A 25,141-nucleotide genomic window follows, 5' to 3' on the forward strand; every position below is an offset into this window, starting at 1 on the left:
ATGACACAAATAATTGTGAAGTCGTCAACATTTCATATCAAGGATGAATAGACTTCTGATAGTTATTCCAAGAATTCACTGTAATGATATTCGCCAGTGGAACTTTCTCACCAAAAGAACTATTATGGAGTTGTTCTTCAGACAGAAGGGAAACTCTTCAAAATGGCATTGAAAATACTATTACATAAGGAAATAAATGCTAGGCATGCTATTTAATATATTAGAATATCTTTTTGGTGAGATATAAAACTAAAAATGTTATTTTAGAGTGAGGGATAGAGAGCTATGCATAGAGAAGAAAAATAATACCAAATAATGTAAACATTTCCATGATGATAAATGTTAAGTAAGATATGTGCTTAATAGTGAATTTATCAAGTATAATAATAAACTTAAGAACATAAAGTCTTGCACTAGAAGAGAAACTTAATACTAAAAGTGGGAGGTAAAATAAATATGAGAAAATAATGAGAAAAAGCAAGAAATCGTATGTCATAAAATTTAGCAAAAGGCAAGATTTGCCTATTCACAAAGATGAACAATTTTAAAAATAAATAAAATTTAAAACAATATAATAAAAAACAAAGTTGAGCAAACCTTACAACCATGTTAGAAAAACTATACAGTACAAATATCAGAAATGAGAAAGCGGAATTGTTAGCACTTCTACAGATGTTAATGATTATAGTAATGGAGGTCAGCCGCTGTGGTGTACTGGGCAAAGCACTTGCCTGTGACACCCATGTCCAGCTCTTCTTCCTCACCAGCCTTCTCGTGATGGCCTGAGAAAACAGAAGAGGGTGCAGGTTCTTGAGCCCACGCCACCCACTGGAGGCCCAGATGGAGCCCCTGGCTTCAACCTGGCTCCATCCAGGACACTTGGAGAGAGAACCATTGGAACAAAGATCTCTCTCCCTCTCTCAGTAACTCTGCCTTTCAGATAAATAAACACATGTTTAAAAATTGCAACAACAGGAATGGTTGCCTGTTTTTTAAAACATGCATTATAACATAGAGTAATAAGTTTAAAAATACAGCCTTCACAAAGCTAACATAATCAGGAGTTATGTACAGAGCTTTATCTATTGAGTAAATTAAGTGCACATTTTCCAATTCTTCGCACATAACCCATCATGCGTGAATAAATAAAGCAACGTAAACTTTATCGGAAGAAAGTGGAAGGGAAAATGTTTTCTATTTCATATCAAAAAGCACCTGTAATCTGAATGCTGGTACCTGATAATGTTATTTTAAGAAAGGAGAGTTAATAATATACTTCCCATAGATATTTCCCATACATACTTCCTATACATATGTTTTTAGGTTTTACATTATAAAATCAAAGTCCATAATATACAAACATGATATCTCTCAAGTACACATATGAGCAATCTCGGATGCATGAGACATTTGTCTCTTGTTCATGATAAAAACTCTTTGTACTCGAAATATAGAAGAACAATTTGATACAAGACAACTACCCAAAAGATATCAGGTATCAAACCTACTGCTAAAATATTAAAATATTTCTCCTTGAGATTAAAAATGGGATAAGATTTTCTATTGTTGCTATTTTATTTAATTACACTGGAAGTTTAGCCAGTGCAATAAAATATAGAAGAAATAATAGTACAAATATTGGAACGGGGGATATAAGGCTGTCACATTTTTAAAGATACAACATGGTCATATATATATTAAAATAAAAGCATCTGTTGGGTTATTATGAGTAAGAAAGTTTTCAGGATTATTAGTTGCAAAAACCAATGAAGTTTACTTTGCTGTAACATACAGAAAATAGAATAAAGGTACTGCTTTATATTTAAATGTACTTCAATTACATAGTCATAAAACTTAACGCAGGAGCTCTAAAAGCTACTTAATCCAGCCAATGATGAATATTTAGAGAGTTCAGGAACTTAAAGTCACTAAGCATAGCATCCAAGATATGAATTAACCAAGGTGTTCATTATCAGATGAATGGCTAAAGAAAGCATGGCACACAGGAACACAGAGAGGAATACTATCCAACCATTACAAAGAACAGAATCCTGTCATCTGAAGCAACGTGACAGAAAGTGGAGGATGGCTGTCATGAGAAATGAGCCAGACATATTGCATGGGAGCTAACCCCCTCCCCCCCACAAAAAGGTGAGAAATCTTCATGTAAATAAAGAATAGGGATTACTGCAGGCCGGGAGATGTATGGTAAACAAACACAGGAGCTTGGATAATGGGTGACAAATTCAAATTAAAACAGAGAGATAATTTCCTAGTGTCACATAGCTTCGTGGGTAGATTAGAAACTAACATTGTTCTCTGTAACCTTATCTGTATTATATGAGCAAATACAAGAAAATAGCTCCAAGCCTGCAGTCATAAAACAATGTCATTGAACAGGAAATGCTTCTTCCCCTGATTTGGTCAGTACATATTTTGCATATGTGTTAACATTTCGCAGTGAGAGTAAGCTTTTTGGCACAGCTGGGAGCGTTCCTGGGACACCTGCATCCTACATTGCTGCTCAGGCTGCACGGGTTTGCCTTCATTTCCAGCTGCCTGAAGCTATAGCTGGGAGGCAGAAGGTGATGGCAAAGATCGAGTCCCTTCTGCGAGCGTGAGAAACAGATGTCCTTTCTGGATCCTGGTTCCATCTTACTGCAGCTCTTTTGAAGAGTGAAGTGCCAGATGAACCATGCCCTTTCCTGTCTCACTTTCTTCCTGTTGCTTTGCCAGCTAGCTAGCTAGATAAATAGATAGATACAGATTACATGAGTAAATGACAGATCTGAAACAAAAAAACTCACTGGGGTGGATATTGTGACTGAAGTTATTAAGCCACACTTTTTTTCCTTTTCTTCAGTTTTAAAGATTTATTTATTTATTTATTTATTTTGGAAAGGCAGATCACATGTATAGAGAGAAGACACAAAGATAAAGATTTTCCATTCACTGGCTCATTTTCCAAATGATCAGATAGGCCAGAGCTGAGCTAATCCAGATCCAGAAGCCAGGAATTTCTTTTGGGTCTCCCATTGGGATGCAGGGTCCCAAGGATTTGGGCTCTTCTCTGCTGCTTTCCCAGGCTATAAGCAGAGAGCTGGATGGGAAGCAGAGCAGCTAGGACAGAAACTAGCGCCTATGTGGGATTCCAGCACTTAGTCATTGAACCCTCATGTGGAGCTTAAGCCACGCTTAGGGGCACCACTACCCAATATCTTAGTGCCAGTTGAAGGCCAAGCTACTTGACTTTCAGCCCAGTTTCCTAATATGTGTCTTACAAGGAGCAGGTGTTCACTTAGCAGCTTGAGTTGCTGCTACGCACATGGGAAGGCCAGGGGAGCTCCTGGCTGTTGGTTTCAGCTTGGTTCATGCTCCTGTTTCACTATTGCAGCCATTTTGAGAACTGAAGCATAGGGTGAAACGGTAATTCATTCTCTCTCTCTCTCTTTCTCGTTTGATCTTTCAAATAAATAAATGTATCAGAGGGCCTGGTGCGGTGGATTGACAGCCAAAGTCCTCACCTTGCGTATGCTGGGATCCCATGTGGGCGCTGGTTCTAATCCCGGTGGCCCTGCTGCCTCTCCGGCTCCCTGCTTGTGACGTGGGAGAGGGGTCAAGGATGGCCTGGAGTCAGGGGCCCTGCACCTGTGTGGGAGATTCTGGGGAGACTCTGGACTCCGGGCTTTGAGTCGGTGCAGCTCCAGCCATTGCGGCCACTTGGGAGTGAATCAGTGGATGGAAGATGTACCTCTCTATCTCTCCTCTTCTCTGTAATCTGACTTTCCAATGAAATAATGTAATAAATCTTTTAAAAATAAAGAAAAATACATGGGCATGTAGTAGATTTTAAAAAATAAAAAAACACAAAAGAAAGAAATATCACAATGTAGCCCCTAGCTATTAATACGATTTAAGAAGGAGACTCAAAAATGTTAGGGAAGAGGTTCAGAAGCAGAGAAATGAGAATTGAATTCAGAGCCAAATTGGGTTGATTAGAGTTCAGTAAAGTCACAGACAGTGGCCATCCACCCGTGTACAGATGGAGGGACCACCTGGCACAAACCCAGCCTTTCCGCAGGTTGGGCCTTTTGTCGTTTGATGGTCTTGGGGTTGGGAGAGCTTGGAGGAATGGGGAAGTGAGCTAGGACCAAGTAATGTTTAATGGGCTTTTCCACCGTGGTGTGTCCAGGTCTGAATGGACAGAAACACAAAGGCTGCTCTGGTCTTTGGAAACACAATGCAAGAATTTCTGAAGGGACTGCTGTTATTTATTGTCTGGGAGCCCTAATGGCTCCTGGAACCAAATGCTTGTGTCTTTCCCGCATTAAAAACATTTGTGAGAAATATTAAAGAGCATGTAAATAAATGAGGAGATAAGATTTCTAATGGGGAAGAATGAAATGTACACAATGTCAGCTGTCATTAAATCGATTGTTTGGGAGCTGTCATTGTGGCACAGCCATTTAAACCACCACCTGCTGTGCTAGCTAGCATCCCATGTTAGAGAGCCAATTCAGGTCCAGGCTACCCAGGCTGTTTCCATGGTTTAAAAAATTTGGTTTCTGCCATCCACTTGGCAAACCCAGATTGAATTCCAAATGTCTGGCTTTGGTCTGACACAGTCCTGGCTATTGAAGCCATTTGGGAAATGAACCAGCAGCAGAAAAATCTCTCTTGCTTTTTGTCTTCTTCTTCTTCTTCTTCTTCTCTCTCTCTCTCTCTCTCATTGTTGTTTCTTCCTCTCTCTCTGATATTCTTAAAATTGGACTTTACATTCTTTATAATATGAATCAGAATTCCAAGATATCTGTGTGTGTGAGCATATGTGTGCATGCACACAAAGTTGGGCAATTATCTTAACACCTGTAGGGAATATAAAGGACAAAATGATAAAAACAGCTATGAAGTAATCAAAAAAATTTTATAGCCTGCAGTTTTAATATCAGTATGAATATTTGTTTAAATATTAGAGTTGTTAAACGAGAGTTATAGAGCCTAGGGTAGTAGCCTAGGGTAGTAGCCTAGTGGCTAAAGTCCTTGCCTTGAAACCGCCAGTATCCCATATAGGCACCAGTTCATGTCCCGGCTGCACCACTGCTCATCAACCTCCTTGCTTGTGTCCTGGGAAAGAAGTAGAGGATGGCCCAAAACCTCGGGACCCTGCACCCATGTGGGAGAGCCAGAAGAGGCTCCTGGATTTGGACTGATTCAGCTCCTGTTGCAGCCACTTGAGGAGTGAACCAGCAAATAAATGGAAGATCTTTCCTCTCTGTCTCTCCTTCTCTCTGTAAATCTGCCTGTCCAAAGAGAGAGAGAGTAAAAGAGAGAGAGAAAGTTATAGCCGCTTCAAGACAAAAAGCATAGAACAATTTGGGACTGAAATATCAGGAGAAAGATCTTCATATAAGACTACAACTCAGTTCTAACAAGGATGACAGAGATGGTCTTTGCAGCATCGATTGTATAATTGGATAGCCCTGAGTGTAGAAACTAAACTTTCACCTCTCCATCAGATCATCAATATGAAAATCTTCACATAGATAAAAGATCAAAGGGTGAAAAGAAAAATCATAGGCCTTTTTAAGGCAACATGAAAGCTCCCAATTCTGGATTAAATATTTTATTGATAATATTTTTAAAAATCACATTAAAATAAACCTGAGTAAAGACAGATAAAGCAACCTCATTAAATTAATATTTTATGTTCTACATAAAGGTACTATTAGATGAGTGAAAAAAAATGAGGCTGCAGAAATGGAGTGGATATTGTGGTAGAAATAGCTAGCAAAGAATTCTGCCCATAATACGCGTATGCACATCAATTGGTTAAACATAGTAAATCCAATTTTTAAAACAGGCAAAAAGTTGAGCAGATTTTTATAAAAGAGCATAATCATGTGACCTTTGAATATAAATTAGGTCTCAGGAGCAAATCAACAAGGTTTTGCAAACTAAGATCTAACTGAAATATAAATGCTCTTATAAATGAATAATTAATAACCAAATGTTGTTAAAGATATTCAACAACGTTAACTTTTATGTGTTGCTATCATGGTACCAACTGGTTCAGCCAACATTGCAGACACATTTGTAAATGTATGCAAAAAGTAAGCATATGCACATTCTAAAATTTTTACACTATTTTAATATGTTGTATATTAAAGTTCATGCATCAAAAGACACACTTCAGTATTTTTTTTTTGTTTCAGAGTTCAAAACAGCAGAAAACTGAAACTATTCATGTGTCCACAAACAAGAGAATACATAAAAAAATATTCAGAAAAGGGATGATTTTTCCCAAGAATGGGAAACCATGACATTGACACATGTAGTCCTGTGAATTAAGATGTAACGTATCGAAACAAAAATAAAAATTGAAAAACTGGAAATAAATTCTATGCCCTATATGCATTCAATTGTCATAAAGTGCTGAAGGCTGTAAATATATAGCGGGGTAACCAGATGGCGTTTTAATCGAAGAGCATAGACTGGGTGAAGGGGTAGATGAAAGCCTTCTTGTAAGCTAGCTTGTTGGGCTATTGATCTAGTGAGTGGTTACATGAAAATACTGCTTTTGGGAAAGTCATTTAGATTAAATCCTTAAGATTCTTACACGTGTTTATGCTCATGGCTTACCCTGCACAAAACTCCAAGTTAGTCTTCCAAGAATTTCAAACTATCTTTTGAGTATGAATTCACTGATGGAAAAGTCTATAATTGTGACATAATAAGATCTCTCTTTGAATGTTTTGTGTATTAGTTCATTATGATCAAACATTTGGTGTGGAAGAACTGATGTTAAAATAGGACAACATTCTGTGTTAGCAATGCTATGCTACAGCATGCCTCTGAGTGCAAGTGGTCGGTTTATTTCTTTCTCTTTTAAGTTTGTGTGTATTGGGCTGTTCTGGTTTCACGTTTATCTTTTCATTTAGTACATACTTTTTATATCCAAGTCACATGGATTTCTTAAATCCTGCTTACCTTAATCATGCTCCCAGTTAAAATATATTTTCAGTTATCCAAGAGACCTCAAAGAGACAATGTGTCAAATCACACAATGCCTGTTATGTAGCTTATAACATGAGTAATATTAACTTTTACATAAAGTGTGTTTCTTTATTTGTGCATACACACGTGTGTGTGTGCATCATTAAGTGGCAGTTGAATGTGCATTTAACCTGGACAGTAACTAGTTGATAGATGATACCTCCGAAACTCTGTGTCTCCCTATTATGATTCTACTGTGCATAGGATTTAGATATCATTACAATGTAAACATGAGTTCCTTGCCCAACAAACTTTAAACAATTCTATTTGAAATAGAGGAGAGGGACAGAACGTTTAATAATAGAAGCATAATGTCATTTAATTTACAGAGTAGAATCATACAATCATGGCAAATTCTCAAATTTCTGAAGAGGACATAGGGAATTATAAACTTAAAAAGTGTAGTGCCTTATTTTTTGCACTATGGAGAGGTGCAATAAAAGACATAAACTTGTGGTTGGAGTTGCAAAAAGCGGGATTCCAGTGTTTTCCAGTTACAACTTCAGCAAAAGGAATACATATTAGATGGAAACAACCCAATCCTAAACCAAACCAGCTCATAAAAGCCACATACCAGCACATGTGAGCCCTGGGGCAGAGGGAGCAAACCCAGGAGTGAGGCTGTGTGGGGCTCTCCTGCTGGACCACCACTCCCACTGGTGAGCGTGAGAGCTGGGATGGCGGCAGGCTGGGCTGTGCAGGGCTACAACACCTGTTGGCCTCATGTGAGCTGGATCAGGGGAAAGCCAGGCCAGGTTGACTGTTCCTACTGGTGCATTCATAAGCCAGAGCGAGTGAGGGTTGGTTGGGCTTTGCCGTGACATCAGCTGGCAGATGCTGGCAGATGCTGGCATAGGGGTCAAATTCTGTCAAGTTACACTGCACAACCACCTGGAAAGTGCAAGATCCTTATGTAGGAGTGGGCCCAGTAGGGAAATAGTGGGCACCTCCCTCTGGGTTGCCCCTCTGACTGGCGAGCATGAGAACCAGGACTGGGGAAGGCATGTCTAGACAGAGAGTGGCACCTGCCAGCTGTGGGTTGTGTGTGGGCTGGATAGTGAGGCTGGTTGGGTTGAACCTAAGCTTTGATGCCATTGACATGATTGAGAACTGAATGGGATGTGGGACAGACTGGACCAGTCTGCTGTACATACTGGCAAACATGGGAACCAGGGTAGGGGGCAGGCTTCATGGAGGTTATTATGAGTCACCGAGGACTTGAACCAGTCACCATTTCAGGATCATTTTCTCCAGGGAGATTAAGCCATTTTCAAATACCTCTAAGCCCAAAGCTTTTCCTATGAGAGACAGTACTTCACTTCAAAAGGTAACTCCCGCTCTCTCAATAGAAAAGCCATGAGAGATTCAAAGGCAATGTTTGTTAGGTGCTCTGGTCCACATTGGATTGGTGTTCTCATTTAATTCTAAACTACTCCGGGGGTGAGCAATGACCTGACCATCCAGTTTGCTCATTTTTTTTTTTCATAAAACTTTCTTAAAATTCATCCCCTCTCTGTGCACTAGAGGGCAGACCTTTCTTGATAGGTATTTGAGGGGTCAAAACTGTGTTTAAACCAATGCCGTACATATAATTGCTATGATAGGGAAGAGGGCAATGCATAAAAATAATGCTATGAAATGATAAACTTCTCAAAAATATCCCCAATACACATCTATTCTGGCAGAGGCCACTGGTTGTTGACGTTCTAACGTGTCCTTAAGTTAGCTACTAGTCCATGAGTTGGTAAACCGTCATTAGTGATTTTAAAAGATTATCGCATCTTTTATAGGTAACATGTATCTAAGTAATTTTTATCTTGAGTCATTAGAGAACTTTAACCTACAACTTAAATTATTTTCCAAGATGCTCTTCGAAATTCCCATCAGTTTTAAGCTTGCTAGAGTGTTCTATTTTCTATCATATTCAGTTCACATATTTCCATTTTCTCAACTTCTACCGCTCCCCTCATCCTCTATTCAATTATAAATTCTCTCATGTTGCATGCCCCCACTGACTGTAATTTACTGCTTTGGCTTCCACCCGTCTTACTTGTAGAAGGCTCAAGAATTATTTATTGAGTCCCACCACTATATCTAAATGTGTCAATTTTTTTGTTGTTCTCTCTGATAGTCTGAAATGGCTGATGCCTGAAGAAAGAGCAGCTCACAGAAACCGCTCAGAAGCAAATCCCCAAGTCACTTAGACTTGGCAGTATTCCATTACCTTTGATTATAAAAGGGCAAAATTAATGGGCAATTCGTGAGGCAATGGGACAGAGAGGTGACAGGAAGACACCAGGAGTCGCATGATAGAACCAGTACCATGTATCTATTTGTTTATGTGCTTTTCGTAGAAGCCGTTTTCGCTGTTTTTGCCCTCCTGTGTGAAAACAGGCTGGCGCTTGTGGTCAGTTGAAGTGCCGGCTTTTCCTTCCACTTTGTGGCATCTCTTGTGTTTCGTAAATGACTGTTTAATGAATGCTAATCAAGGTTTTAATTACAATAACTTTATATTTAATGTTTGTGTAGCAGACGAAAAGGCAAACATTATGGGGCCAGTCACAAAAGATATGAATAATTTCCTTAGAAGCTTATCTAATTAATGCTATTGCTCTATAACATCTTCAAAATTTGAAATGTTTTGATTTCATTAATTTAGATAAAAGTGAATCAACAGCATTTAAACATGACACTTGTGTTGAAAATTGTAAGTTGTAATTTCAATCATGTGTGTTCATCTAAATAGAAAAGATAGCAATTTTTGCAATGTTTTGGGAAGACGGGACAATATTTTGTTTGCTTGTTTGCTTATTTGCTGATTTAACAGTGTTAGAAAATATACATGGTTAATTTCTGTGGCATTTATATACTCAAGATAAACATTCATACACTTAGGCAAAGAAAAAAATAACTTTCTCCCAATCTGCTTCATGTTAATTTCTTTAATTATAAATGTGATCCAGAAATATTGCAGTAGCAGTCCAGGTTCAACATGATATATCCTGTACTTATTAGACAACAAGGCAGGACTCTCCAATTTGGCTGTGTCTTTCTCTCCTGCATCACCACCAACTACTTTTTTGTAACTTTTCTCCTTCAGAGGGTGGAAGATTTGCACAGAGGTTGAGATGCCATATAGGCATTCCCTCTCTCCTCTCCCCTTCCTCCCCATCACTCCCAGCTTCCAGCGTCCAGATTTCAACTCTGAGAGGCAGAAGACAATGACTCAAGTACTTGTGTCTCTTTCGTCCATCCGTGCTTGGAGAACCAGATGGAATTGTGGGCTTGGCTTCACCTTGCTGACCCTGAGCTCTTGTAGGCATTTGGAGAGTGAAATCGTGAATTCCCATTGCTCGCTCCAGCAATGCTGCTTTCTCTGATTTGAAAGAAATTGAGAAGGCGTTTAGACCATTGGAGCTGCTGGTTTTTTGGGGAAAGACGGCCTCCCTCTTCCATGTTCCGTGTTTTTTAACTTGCTGCTGATTCTGAGAGGGTGTTTCACCTTTCTTTAGCTAGAGAATTTTTACTCATATTAAAGACAAGCTAAAGGGTCATTCCCTCTTCTGTTATTGAAACGCAGAGATGCAGAAAGAGCACTTCTGTTAAAGGTTCATTCCTCAAACTATTTATTGATAACTAGAAGGATGATGAGAGAAAAAAAAATGGATGAGTAACTATAGCTTCATCTTATGGTGCTTTGAAAAATGAACTCAAAAAGTATGTAAACACAATTAGTTTCACATACTCTGTTTTGCATGTTAGGGATAGCATCGTTGTAGCTCAGTATAAATGTTTTAGCTAGTGAGAAGAGGGCATTTAGATGGAATGGTTGTGTCCCAGAAGTTTTGCCCCCTTTTCTCAGGCACAGAAGACAGTTACTTTCACATTTGAGTAAAGGTCTTTGTATATGTAATTAAGAGTGTTCAGTTCAGATCATCCTAGGATAACTTGGTAAGATTTGATAACAAGTGTCCTTGTGGGTCAAAGAGAAGAAAGAGAAGACACAACAAGAAAATAAGGAAGCCATGGGAAGACAGTAGCAGGGCAGAAATTTGTGCAGCAATAAGCCATGAACACTTGCTGGTGCTAAGACCCAGGAGGGGTGGGAGAGTCTTCCCTGGGGTATGTGGGGGAATGTGGCCCTGAACACTTGATTTGGGACTTCTAAAGTATCCAGGTTTTTTTTTGTTTGTTTGTTTAGATTTTCTCCTCAAGTTCATAGGGATGTGTAGAAGCAGCGACAAGGGAATGAGACAGATTTCAAACCAGTCCACGATAATGCACAAATATCTACACGGCTTCCTAACTCAGCGAGTCAGGAGGAACTAGAGTTCGAGAGACAATGAGATCAAAACGGGTGTGGTGCTGATTGCAAGTTTTAGAAAGTACTCCATGGATGATTGATCAATGAATTACATCACAAGATCTTATTTCAAAAGGTACAAATAACTAAGAAGTGCAAAAGGGTACAGGTCAAATCCTTAGATTTGACATCATATTACTATTAATTGAAATAGGAAAGAGCCGTTCCCTGGGATGATGTGCAAAGCCTCCTCTAGCCATGTTAGCATTGAGCCTTGTCAAGGCATAATCTCTTACAATTAGATGTATTAGGTATATGCTTACCTGCATTCTTTCGTAGAAATGCATTTATTTCATTTTCCTTGATTCCTGGTGTTCTGGTCACTGTTACATCCTTTGATTTTGGGGTTATATGTGTTGATTTGTTCTCATCTTTGTTGTTATTGTTGTGCATTTTTAATGGATGCTATCTTATATTAGAGCAAACAGATGATATCTGACCTTTTGGGATTGGCTCATTTGCCTTAGCATAATCATCTCCAGGTTGACCCATTTGGCAGAAAACAATGTTATTTCTTTCTCTTTCTTTCTTTCTTTCTTTTTCTTTCTTTCTTTCTTTCTTTCTTTCTTTCTTTCTTTCTTTCTTTCTTTCTTTCTTTTTCTTTCTTTCTTTCTTTCTTTCTTTCTTTCTTTCTTTCTTTCTTTCTTTCTTTCTTTCTTTCTTTCTTTCTTTCTTTCTTTCTTTCTTTCTTTCTTTCTTTCTTTTATTAATAGCTGAGTAATAGTCCACAGAGTAGATGAACCACAGTTTCTTTATCCAGTCCTCTGTCAATGAGCATTCAGGTTGCTTCTATGTTTTTGCAATTATTGATTGTGTTGTAATCAACATAGGGGTGCATGTTGCTTTCCCATGTAACAAGTCTTTTGGATATACTCCTAGAAGTGGGATTGTTGGATCATGTGGTAGGTGAATTTTCAGTTGCCTGAGTATTCGCCATCGTGACTTCTGTAATGGTTGCATCTGTATGCATTCCCACCAGCAGTGCCATAGGGTTCCCTTTTCCCCTGCAACCTTGCCTGTAGTTGTTGTTGGTAGTTTTCTGTATGTGGGCCATTCTTATTGGAGTTAAGTGGAAACTTCAGTGTTGTTTTTGCTTGAATTGTTCTTATTGCCAGGGGATTTGGGCAGTTTTCATATGCCTGTTAGCCATTTGTTGCTTGCAATCACCTGAGATTGTTAATGTCCCTTTTATCACTGTGATTGCTACTGCCCATAGTAATGATGATATAGTCCTTATTGTACTTTCATTAGTGCTACATGGGACACACATTGGCTTCTGTTGCTACATGAAGATTCTTGACACTCTTTTTAACCACCCTAGCATCGCATTGATACCTTTGTTATCGTTAACTTCATGTGGATGAAGGCTCACTGTTTTTTCTCCCCGTGGTGGACTCTGTACTTAAAGGGATGCATAATGGAGTTGTAGCAGAAATTAATATGTTCATAGGTGAAAACAGAGAGAAGTATGTTTCTATGTGTGCGGTATAAGGATGGACTCACAGTGAAATGGCAGATAATATCCCGAATGTTGGATGTTGGAATCGCCAACACTGTCCGTGCCTACATTGTAGGGAGACACCTCAAGGGCAGCGAATGAACTTGTGAACATTCACCAAAGACATGTACTGTAAAACTGTAGTGGAGTTCAGTAGGAGGGGAGGGAACTTGGAAAAGGGGAGGAGAGACACCAGCGCCTAATAAACTGTGTCATAAAACAAAATAATAATAATAATAAACAGAAAGTATTCTAGAGCAGCTAGCTTTAAAATTGGCCAAAAAGAGAAGTCTTAGAGAAGCAGAGATACCGGCAACTAGCCGAGTAGACACTGGCCTGGGAAAATCTGGATAAACATGCATGGGCTAAGTTCTGTATGATGGCCATACCTACAGAGTAGGAGACAAGCACAGAAGAGGAAAAGGAAGGCTGTCGTTGTACTTAGATGCAAGGACATTCCAGCATTCTAGGTACCAGGGGAAAACCGAAGGATTCCCTCGGCACAGGAACATCCCACTTTCTAGGCACCAAGAGAAAACGGAATACATCCCTTTAGCATTTGTTTTATGAGGGCAATTTGATTTAATCTATTTTCTCAATTATTATCTGTATGTAATATACTAATTTTATTTCCTTTTTAGTTTTGAAAGGTGGTTTTGATGCGTATAGGATTTTTGGTGAACAAGTTTTTCTGCAAACACCCTGAGGATGTTTCACTATTTCCCGGACGGCTCAGTCCCCATGGAAAAGTCACCTGCTTTTTAACAGGGGTTCCCTTGTGAAGAATTTTTCATTGTTTCCCTCTAGTTTCTTATGTTTGGCTTCCAACAACTTTAAGATGTGTGTAACGTGTCTGTGGATCTCTTCATGTTTATTCTTTTTGTGGGTTGCTGAAGGAATTTCAGCATGTGTAGGCTAGTGCTTTTCAACACATTTTATGATGTTTTAAACAGTTATTTGTTGGAATACATTTTCTTCCCTGTTTTTTCCCTCCTGTGCCTTTGTGGCTCCTATCTTACACAGCATAGCTAGCAGTGTCTAACATTTATTTGAGATCCTGTTCATTTTTCCTTTTTTTTCCCCCACAATCTTGCTATTTTTAGGTTGTGTAGTACCCAATCTTCTATTTTCAAATTCATTATTTCTTTATTCTGCCAGTTCAAATCTAGCAAATTTTTATTTCAAATATGATCATTTCCAACTTCAGAATTTCTGTTTGCTTCTTATATAATTTATTTTGTATTTTTTTTTAATTTAAAATGCCATTGCTTTCCTATTTAGTATATGTATGACTTCTGTTCTTTGAAGCTGTTAACAGTGGTCACTGAGAAATCCATCAGATGTTTACTCTCAAGTTTCTTTCCCTGCTTTTTGGTGTGTTGAACGGCCTTTCCTATTTTTTCATCAATATGTCTTAAATTTTTAATGTTTTACTTCAAACTTGACATTTTTCATAATTTTACCCATTCATCGTAAGGGTTAGATTACTGGATTATTTGTTTGATGATTTCATGGATTATTTAGTGAAATAAATTTCTCTGCATAGACGCGGGTACTTCTCAGTTGGCCCTATCTTGAGTGTTTCCATTAACACTGCCAAACAGTGATTTCAAGCAGGACTATTTTACTGTCTCTTTCCATGACCGCATGAAGCTAATAAGCACAGGACATCATTTGTAGCACACAATGATCAATTTCAATGTAGTTTCCTTGAATGTACAGTTCTCTAAGTAGCTGTTTGACATTTCTTATTCCTTCTGGAGGGTTCCCCCTAGCTGCCCATTTCCCTGTTCTCTTCAGCAAGGTCCCAGCAAGCATTTTAGCTTATATTGATCTCTAATGGATTTACCGAATCTAGCACTTCTTTACAAATTGCCTTACAGAGTCACTTTCACTATTTTGAGATAACCCTTAGCTTGCACTTCACCCTTGTTTGTACATGAAATTAATTTCTTTATAGAGATTTCAGAACTCGGTGCTGTGGTTTGCTCTCTCCCCTCATTCAAAATAAAACAAAACAAAACACAAGTAAACAAACAAAAACAAGAATCAGAACACCTGGACCTTCTTTTCAAATCATACCTGACATTGGTAACTGAGAGTTTGAGCAGAGAAGGATATGGTAACATTGCTTTTCTGGCTCACCTCCCTCGGCATTAAGTGACTCCTTTTGAGCTATGTGAAGGGTGATCAGGAAGCTAGTATTGTCAGGCACACCTTGCTCAAAGTCGACTTCTGGTATACTTGGTAGAAACTGGTATTCTTGTCTCTTGCAGTCGCCCGGAACCTAGTCTAAACAATTGATGATAGGATGGAAGGAGAAGTACTAAAACTTTCCTAGTTAGGGAACCAGAGCTTGTGGGAGACGGGACCCTTTGTTCTTGCTACTAGTTTAGTGGATTCATTAATCTTCAGGTAGTGGAGGAAAAACGGTCTATAAGATCAGATATGTGACACTGTCTTCTTGGATTTTGAGAAGGGATATTACATCCCATTGTGCAAGTGGTAGACATTTCGTGGGTTCTTATTTAGTCCTCTGTAGTTAACAAAATTGCAGTGTTGGATAGTAGCCATTGTAGTTGACTGTATTCACGTCTTGTAGCACAGCCAACAGGGTGAATCAGCTGCAGGTTTCTACCGCAGCTGTGATTATTTGTTGTGTGTGTTGGACGTACTTTCATGTTGGATGGGAAAAATGAAGACTAGAAGGTCTTAGAAGTCTGGACTTTGACTGTTAAAAAATGGTATTTCAGATATAAAATACAAATCTGTTAACTTTCATAAACCAAATGATTCTTCTCTCGGCATGCTTACAAAAAAATCACTGTCACAAAAGCTAAACTATGTAGTTGGCCATTGTCAGTGCATTTTGTGCATTTGGTAGCAGATTAATATACATAATGCAGTGCAATTGGAGTTAAGCATGTGAAAAATCTTTAACAGGACTCAAGACAGCAATGGACTAATAGAAAATATATATATATAAAAGATTAAAATTCTACTGGAATGACCTGGATAGATTACAAGATTGTTATCTATTTACGCTGATGAAAATCTGAAAGAATCATGATACTAACATAGCATGGATTTATCTGATATGTAATTAGTCCAAGGTCAATTTTTAATGTCAAATAAATCTTTTTTAAAAAGTATCTGATTCCCACTCTTTAGTACTCTTCAAGTTTTAGTTTCCAAAATGTCTTTACTATAAGTGACTTGGTTCTGGCTTTTTTTGCTGGGTTCCATGTTCAACCCAATTGATATAGTCAAACATGGAAGTGGGCTTTATTTGTCCCAAGATAAAAGATAAATAATTTTTGTTGCATATATATATATATATATATATTTATTTAATGAATTTTGTAAAAGAAATGAAGCTTGCTTCATCAGGAAGCCCTTTTCTAATCTATTCTTACATGGATTTTATCAAGCTAAGCTCCAGCAAATGGTGTTCGGAATGATCATTTATGTTTGATTTTTTTTTTCTAAGCAGTCAAGAGCTAGCTCTTTTTTCTTATTGAGTGGTCCAACTCCATAACCGCCATGTTGAAAGCATCCTGATTAAGGGGAATGGAAACAGACACACCGGAGAAAGTTGAGTTGCACGTGACAATGCAATGCGCTCGATGCTGATGTTATTTTTTCCTTCCCTTAGGGAACCACAGTCAGATATCCCGAGTACCTGTTGCTATTAAAGTGCTGGATGTCAATGACAACGCCCCTGAGTTCGCATCCGAATATGAGGCATTTTTATGTGAAAATGGAAAAGCCGGCCAAGTAAATATCTCCATGTTGCTAATGCTGAATTTGTTTGTATGCAGCTGTCTCATAATATCTGATTAACCTGCGATAGAGTGTGCATTCACGTCACTTATGTGTCGAGTCGTAGGCAAGGAATACAGACAGGTGGGAGCAGACCAGGAGTATTTCCTTCTTTCTTTCTCAGATGTGAATGTTCTTCCAACTTAGGACCAAGCTCGCAATGCGGAACAACCTGCTGTGCCATTAATCCAGAGCCAAATCGCTATGTTGAACCGTCTTGAGCTGTAGATGATGCTGTGTAGTCGTAGGGCGATGGGTTCTCAATTTTAAGCTTCAGATGACAGAAAGCAAGTACACGGCTCGTGGACAGCAGGTGTTTTTTGTATCAAATGTGAATAAGCACATAATAGTATAATCAAGAATACAACTGACTTAAACGCAATTGTAGCAAGTGACAAACTATAGAGGTAGATGTAGTTAGTTAAGCGTAGAGGAATACCCTGATGTAGGTATGCAACTAAGCAGGTAGCAGTTGTGTGTTATTGTGAAGATATTTGTTTTTACTTCCTCATAAAGCTTAGTTAGTGATAATGAAAGGAAGAAAAAGAAAGTGTAAAAGGACAGGAGGAAGGGCAAAGAGTAAAGAGGTGTGGGGGAGGTGGGAAGGATGAAGGATGGATCGAGAGGGAGCGAAATTTGTGAAACAGGAAAAAAATACAACAAAAGCAAAACTTGCTCTATTCTGAATGTCAAATGGAAATAGCCTATGTAAAATTCTACAAAAACACAACTGTACCAGATTTATTTTAACAAGGTGCCAAAGTACTGTATGTTTAAGAAATTTATCATTTTTCAACTTCCTAATTTATTTCTGGATGGTGACATTTTAATTTAAATAAACAGCAGCTGACAGCATGACACTGGAGTTGTTAATCCAACTATTCTTGTGCCTCATGTGGGTGTTAGGAATTAAACTTACTATTTGCCAAGCAGCTTACCTGACAAGAGTCATATTTTCTCCCCTTAAAGAAAGGAATAGCATCATAGCATCATGCTTGTATTAATTATTACAAAAGATCAATGCGTAACTCTGATAAACTGTGGGCATTTTCCTATAAACTAACCTCACACATCTGAAAAAAAAATAGCGTTGTTTCAACTACAAAAATAAGGTCACCACACACACAGACACACACACACACACACACACTCATTCTGAGATTTGGATAACTGATTACTTTTTAAACACCTAAGATCTGTGTTCTCATCAAAATATTCAGCTACATCAGAGACACATCCATAGTGCTCTAATTCTAGCTTAAATGTTTCTTAGTTTTATTATGTGAAATTCCCCTTTATCCATCATATATTTTTGAACACCTTCATTTGTGATGCTTTGAGGTGAAGTGTGTATGTGAGTGTGTGTGTGTGTGTGTGTGTGTGTGTGTACACATATTTCAATGAATATCATTTAATGAACTGGAAGGCTGGATTGATGGGCAGCATTTAGTTAAAATATGGCAGGTTGGTTTCGTAAACATAGCTGTGTGAACCGGATCACTGCTGTGTGATGCAGCCAATCACGTTAGACGTTTTTTTCTATCACACAGAATCTATAAGATGCTTTGAAACCTCAGTAACACTCCATTCCTCATGCAGTACTCATCACACGAATCCGCACAGTCAATGACGCTGCTAGTTCCAAAACTCCACAATGAAGGCTTTGCTTCTCGGATCTCTAAGAGTCAGGAGGTCTACCCTGTGGATTTTGACTGTTTTTAAGGTGTTAACGACTTATCAGTAGTATTTCCTATGTTCAGGAGAAAAAAAAAAATAATTTCCTCGCCTTTCTGTGCAAGATCAAATAAAAAAAAATTCATTGGCTCTTTGTTTTATGTTTTTTTGCTAGTCAAAATGAATGGCTCATTTTGTGGAGAAATGCATATGTGGTCTTTCTGCTACATCATCCTACCCCGTAGTGAATATGTTTAGGCATGTTTAATGAGAGTTAACGGAAGGAATCACATCTCCCACCGTTCAGCATCATTTTGGAACATATAGCTAACTGGCTGATATGCAAGCAGTTGTTCATAAAATTTCTCTGAAAGTTTGGCTTCATTTCTGCTAGCTAGAACTCCTATTTCAATCCTTATATCTCCTGGAGGTATTTTTAATAGCCAAATATCTAATTTCTTTATTTCATGTTTTTCTAAATGTGTATGTGCTATGCAAATCAAATAGGGTTCACTTGAAGAGGTTCAACTTAAATACAGTTAAAATTATCTCTCATAAGACCATATCCACATGGCTGATTGCAGTGGAAACTAGAATTTTCATTATCAAATGGTCACACATTCATGAAAAATAAAGGTCATAAAACAAATGTGCACTAAATTCATTGATACCTCATTGTTTTCAACAGTTAGCCTCTGCCTTCGTGTGAAGCCTCAGGTAGTACAGGTGACATTCAGATGTCTTGCTTGCCCGGAAAGTCTGGACCAAAGGCTGAACTAGGGAAGTACCAGCCTCCTTGATGTGGTGCAGCTGGAGACCGTTAGCAATCATTGAGGATCAGCCACTACAAATCTTAGTCTGTAGAAAGAGTCTGGCCTGAGATGGCTAGGGATGGAGGTTCTTGAAACAGTTCACAAAACCAATAGCAGTGTGAAAACACAGAATACTTTTATTATTTGCTTTTTCACTGGAATTGAGTACATAAACAGAACTTAAAACAAAATGTGGGGGACTTAAAGAAGGCCATGTTCCATTCATCTCAGCACTGTTCTCTAGTTTGTGATGCCTCTGTGCTAAAATCAGGGGGTAGAGTCATTTCGAAAGTAGAATTGAAAATCATAAGTGCCTTTATTGCATCCTTTTTTAAAAAGATTTATTTATTTATTTGAAAAAGTTATAAAGAGGGAGAGACAGAGGGGTTGTGTATCTGCTAGTTCACTCCCCAAATGACCAAGAAGGCCAGAGCTGGGCTAGTCCCGAGGTCAGGACCCTGGAGCTTCGTCCAGGTCTCCCACATGAGTGCAGGGGCACAAGGACTTGGGCCATTCTTGACTGCTTTCCCAGGTGCATACGTAGCCAGCCTTCACTGGGGGTGGAACAGCCAGGACTCACCAATGCCCATGTTTACCATTGCAGGAAAGAGGCTTTGCCCACTATGCCACAATACTGGCCTCACCTACTGCCTTGTTATAATACCTAAGTAAAAGGTGACATTTCCCTGAAGAAATGAAGAGATTCCAACACCGAGAATAATAGCTCACAGGCCATTGCACCAAATTCACCTGAACTGCTTTTCATTAGAGTCTTTAAAATATCCCTGTTACATTATTAAATAATAATAGCTTTTTCTTATTGATGCTTATTTCTACTTTTAAAATATTGTACATAACTGTTTATAAGTCAGTCAGTTTATTTGTTAGAATCTAATTCAATAATGTTGTCATAGAGTGATTTGTAAATGAAGAACCTGCAGTTAACCCAACAGATAACTTACATTCTTCTAATGTGTAAGGCTTAAGTAAGAGTATGCATTCACAAATCCAAGTTAAAAATAAAAAAGATATGTTTGACAGTGCATTTCTCAGATAGGGAATTAGTCGTTGGATAGAAACTACGTGTCAGGGTTTGGCTATGCATGGGGTAAATAATTATTCCAAGAAATTCCTCCAATCCTGTGAACAGAATGGAGGCTAAACAAACGGGAGGACATTGAGCTCTCTCAATGAAAAGATCTCTTAAAGTAGGACAAGTTGCACCCGAGACAGAAGCATCTCTCAAGTATCCAAACCAGATTGTGCCTGAAGAGAACGGACAGGTGCAGGACCAGGTAACAAAGGTGAAGGAACTAGAAGCATTCCCCTGTACAGCAGCCAGCACTGCCTTCCGACATGAACATGAAAGAGAGAGCCTGGTGAGCAGCGTGGGCGGGAAGGTCCTCCAAAGCCCTCCTGTTTATTGCATCGCCCTGATATGATCCTCCCAGCTCTCAGTATCTTGATTGTCAGAGGCAGAAACAGGGTTACTTGCTGCAGATGATTCCTTGACACAGATCCAAACACCTGCCATTTCTCTAGATGGGAGCCACAGCCTCTTGTTCAGACTCAGAGAAGAAATAATCAATTCAGAGCTGATCATGTAACAGACTGTTTCACCTCCATTAGTCTTCATGTAGGAGTTTCCTTGGTTACTATAAATAAACCCAATGGGGTATTTTTTTTTCCTCATTAGCCCTGCAATTTGAATGAACAATTTGGTATCCGTTTTTTTTTTAATTTTTTTTAAAACCCACTTTCACGTCTAACTAACACTGTAGCAACATAGCGTTTGTTTACCACTGGAATGACAGATTTCAATGAAGAAATAAAATAGACAAATTGTCATTCACACTTCAAAGCTAAATGTATTTAACCAATTCTTGGAACATAATAGATATGAGCATGATTTTAGAAAAATTGGTTCTTACACATTCATTGAGCAATGACAAATATTTCAACAATTATTTTTCTCAGATATCACCATGGAAACATTTGTTTTACTCACAGACACACAGTACACTCTGTACTCTTCATACACCAGGCATGCTCGTTGGAGCAAAAATCATTCATTGATTGAAAATATTTATTACGCATCTGTACGATGCTAATCATTGAAATGCGAGCTAAGCAAAAAATTGTGAAAGGCCAAATAAGTGTTCTTTTTTTTTGTGGAATCTAATGAGGAAACCAGTGTAAAAGAAAGAGAATGGAAAAAAAACCCCATCATTTAAAATTTTAAGAAGAGGTTTGAGATTAATATTAAAGCAACTAGACTCAAGAGAACAAAGAAAATGCAAGATTTTCCTTTATATAATGTTGTCAGAGAAAGTGGCTTCAAAGTGGGTGTCACTTAAGCTGAAACTTGAAAAATGAGAAAGGACGAGGCATGAAAGGAGGTGTCTCACCAAGAGCATTAGCTTGTGCAAAGACCCTGAAGGGAGAAAGAGCGCAGTCTGTTTGAAGGACTGAAGACAGCTGTGGCTGGAGTGTAACAGGCAAGAATAAGATGGGGCATAAACAGGACCATGCTGAAATAAAGTCTGCAGACACACATCCACACACAAGTAAAAATAAGAAATCTTCATGAGGCAGTAACAGCAAAAGACAGTGGTAGTCAGATCTGAAATGTTCTCAATTACAATATTAATTGTGCTAGATGCCCCCATAAATAATTCAAGTCATATATCTGAGGTCATTCATTAAAATTCATAAAAACTGGAGCTAAAGATAAGGCTGTTTTGGTGCAATTAAAAAAAAAAGATGCGTTTGTTTGAAAAAAGAGCCTCAAAGATTGCAGAAAAGTGTGGGAGAGAGAGCGCTTTCATCCTCTGATTTATTGTGCGAATGGCTGAAACAGCAAGAGCTGGGCAACGCTGAAGACAGGAGTCAGAATGTCCAGCAAGGTCTCCCACATGGACAGCAAGGGCCCACACTCTTGGTCTGCTATCCACTGCCTTTACAGGCTCTAGGGCAGGAAGCTGAACAAGAAGCAGAGAGGCCGGGACCTGTACTGGCTGGCACTGCAGCACAAGACATCAGAGACCAAGTAGAGACTTAACCTGTTGTGCTATAATGCTGGTTCTGTGATACCCACACACACCAAAAAAGATATTGTTGAACAGGATCAGAGCCTTTCAAAGCTTACGAAAAGGCATATTGTGAGAAAGTTACTCATGGCTTTGCAAGGTGCTCAAGTCTGTTTGCTTCCTAGAATCTTGTAATGCTTCCCAGGGACACAGGGCATTTTGAAGCTTGCTTCCTTTGTCACACCTCTCTCAGGAAATAGCTGTCAGAGATTTAAAAAAAAAAATTCCAGACAAGGGTAATCGCTTTCTTTCTAACAAAACACAAATTCCTGTGGTCAGTATTCATAAAACAGCGAATATGAAACCTTAAAGGAAAAGAAATAGTGCTAATGGGAAAATATATTTATCTCTTGGTAAACATCAGCAATGAATGGGCTTTCTACTTTATTTATTCATTTTTCCATCTCTGTGAGTCTTTTTCTAATAAATGTGAAACAATAAAATGAAATTATAGCATTTTATAATACTCATGAAACAATAAATATAGGAGATTTAATTTTAACTTTCCTGCCAGCAGGCATCTTTCATGATCCATCTGCATACACAAGAGGGAGACAGGATTGATTTTAAAGCAGATGAAATTGATGGCATCAACACAACTCATAAAATACTGCTTTCACTATATTTTGGGTGTGGAGTAAGGAGATGATAAATTAATGCAATGCATAAAAGAATAAGAAAGCATATGTAGCAAAATCACATTTTGAGAGTCGTTAACAGAATCAGGACTTTTAGTTCATAACTTTGTCAGAAGAGCAAAGCATGGATTAAAAAATTGTAAAATCTAAGGGTTTGGAGCTATAATAATCCAAATATGAAATGACATTTTTGCCATTTTCCAGGTTTGTGTTATTGAACTTCTGCATCTGCTACACAAGTTTACAATATTTTATGAATAATTAGAATAATAAATAGTGATGTATGGATTGAGATGATTATTATGCTCAATAAATAATTTGAATCATTACTAGCACTGGTCTAACCTCCCTAATCCAAAAATTCAGAATATAAAAAATTAAGGCCCAGAGCTTTTTGAGTTTGGTCACCTGACCACCTGTGGAAAATCCCACCAAACCCTGGATCTTAACTGTAAAATTATGGATCGTAATCGTAACAGAGGAAAGAAAAGTATTTTATGGATTTTGTTTCTATCCCATTAAGTCTGCAAATTTTAGCTTTTGCAAGTATTTTAATGGTATATCAATTGTTTTCATGTTCACACAGTGCTGGACGATAGGATATAATACACTAATCTTGGTTGCTGACCTTAAAATATTTTGCAGTGTTGATGTAAACATTGTATAATCTGAAAAAAAAATACTGGAACATTTTATTCCCTAAGAATTTTGCATTAATTTTAACCAAGTTATGTATATTTTAACCAGTCTCACAATCTTAAAATTTTATCATACTGGAATTGTATTTTTGGCTTTTAATTCTTACTCTTAAATTCTTATGAGCTGATTTGAAGCACACATTATGAGTGATTTCCAAGTGGGTCATTGTAATATTGGACAATCTATTTACCTCGGTTGAGATGATTGTTCCTTCTACAATTTAAAAGTTATCTTCAATGTCAAAGGTAAAGGTAGGGTGCATACTTCATTCTTCTTCACATGAATTTTGGATTTATTTTCATTCAGTCAAACCATGTACAGGAATACATACTAGCAAAACCTTTTTAGAAGTCTTGCTTGCAGCATTTTCATACATTGGCTAAGTCTGGTTTCTTGACAAATGCACATGCTACTCTGATCATCTAAAAGACATCGATGATTCACAGCGAAAGGAATATACAGTACTTTCTTAAAAATCTTGAGCTACTAATGACTGGTTTAGTCTTGTTTCTTTTCCAACAACATGTTTGAATAAGTGTGAGAGACAAGTCAACACAAGGTATGTTGTTTTCCATTTGGTCGTAGGAACTATGATGATAAGCATGCTTTCTGAAGAAAGTCATAGTAACTCAATAGAGAGAATTGCTTGGCAGAGACTTTGTGATGCTAATATAAACTGAATATGATGTGGTACTTGAGGGCTCAAAGGTAGACAGGGTAATGCTAACAAGTACAACCACCAAATGTCGAGATACAGTACCTAAAGGCCGAGGTTGAGCGGGACTTTCAGACCTGTAAGACTCAGGTTGTGCAGGTTTCCAATTCGACATTTCTCAAAATGAATTTATGAATAACATGTATGCATATCATACCAATCTATAGGGTGGTATAGTAGGAAATTTGTTAATATATATATGTGTGTGTCTCTTTATATTAAAGTATACCTAATAAATTTGGGAATCAATTAAGCAAAGTTATGCAATATTCCCTTTGTTGATTTTGATTAACTGTATGTTTTCCTTGCACTTACAAATTTATCAGAGGATTTTCTGGAATCTGGCATTTCCCAAATATAAAGTTGATCATAAAAAAGTTTTAGTGTTTCACTCAGAAAATTAAATGATGTGTAGTGGATGTGACCCAGTATGTAAATTCCTTGCTCCAGGAGGATAACCAGAAGCTCATGTCTTCAGCTTAGGAGGATATTTTTATAGTATTGAGGCTTTGAGATGTATTTTTCAGCTATCCGTATTTCCATTTTTCTTAACTTGTATTTCAAGCCCCACCTCCTGCCTGTTTGAGGGAAGTCCTTAACTACAATGGTTATTTACACTCAGGTAGGACAGTTTTGATGACCTGTAAAGATTATGGACTTCCCCTCATATGTGCGCATAATTAAATAATTTTTTACTGTCTCACTTTCAAACTGAGACATGTCAGCCACATGAAACTCTTTCCTGGGCCATCTTATTCTCCATGTTTGAAAGTATTAC

General features: G+C 38.0%; 1 protein-coding gene across 3 annotated transcripts in view; it reads left to right on the forward strand.

Moving 5' to 3' along the window:
* CDH8 (cadherin 8) overlaps positions 1-25,141 on the forward strand; it is a 327,239-nt gene that overhangs the window by 260,400 nt on the left and 41,698 nt on the right. For 2 of the 3 annotated variants that reach the window (XM_040982089.1, XM_040982090.1), the window contains one exon: positions 16,570-16,691. In XM_040982089.1, the coding sequence (XP_040838023.1) occupies positions 16,570-16,691 (122 nt within the window). The remainder of the gene's footprint in view (positions 1-16,569; positions 16,692-25,141) is intronic. The other variant, XM_040982088.1, reaches the window with a different exon arrangement.

This window comes from Ochotona curzoniae, unplaced genomic scaffold, assembly GCF_017591425.1.
Source record: "Ochotona curzoniae isolate NIBS_2020 unplaced genomic scaffold, NIBS_Ocur_1.0 contig_3622, whole genome shotgun sequence".
Lineage (NCBI taxonomy): Eukaryota > Metazoa > Chordata > Mammalia > Lagomorpha > Ochotonidae > Ochotona > Ochotona curzoniae.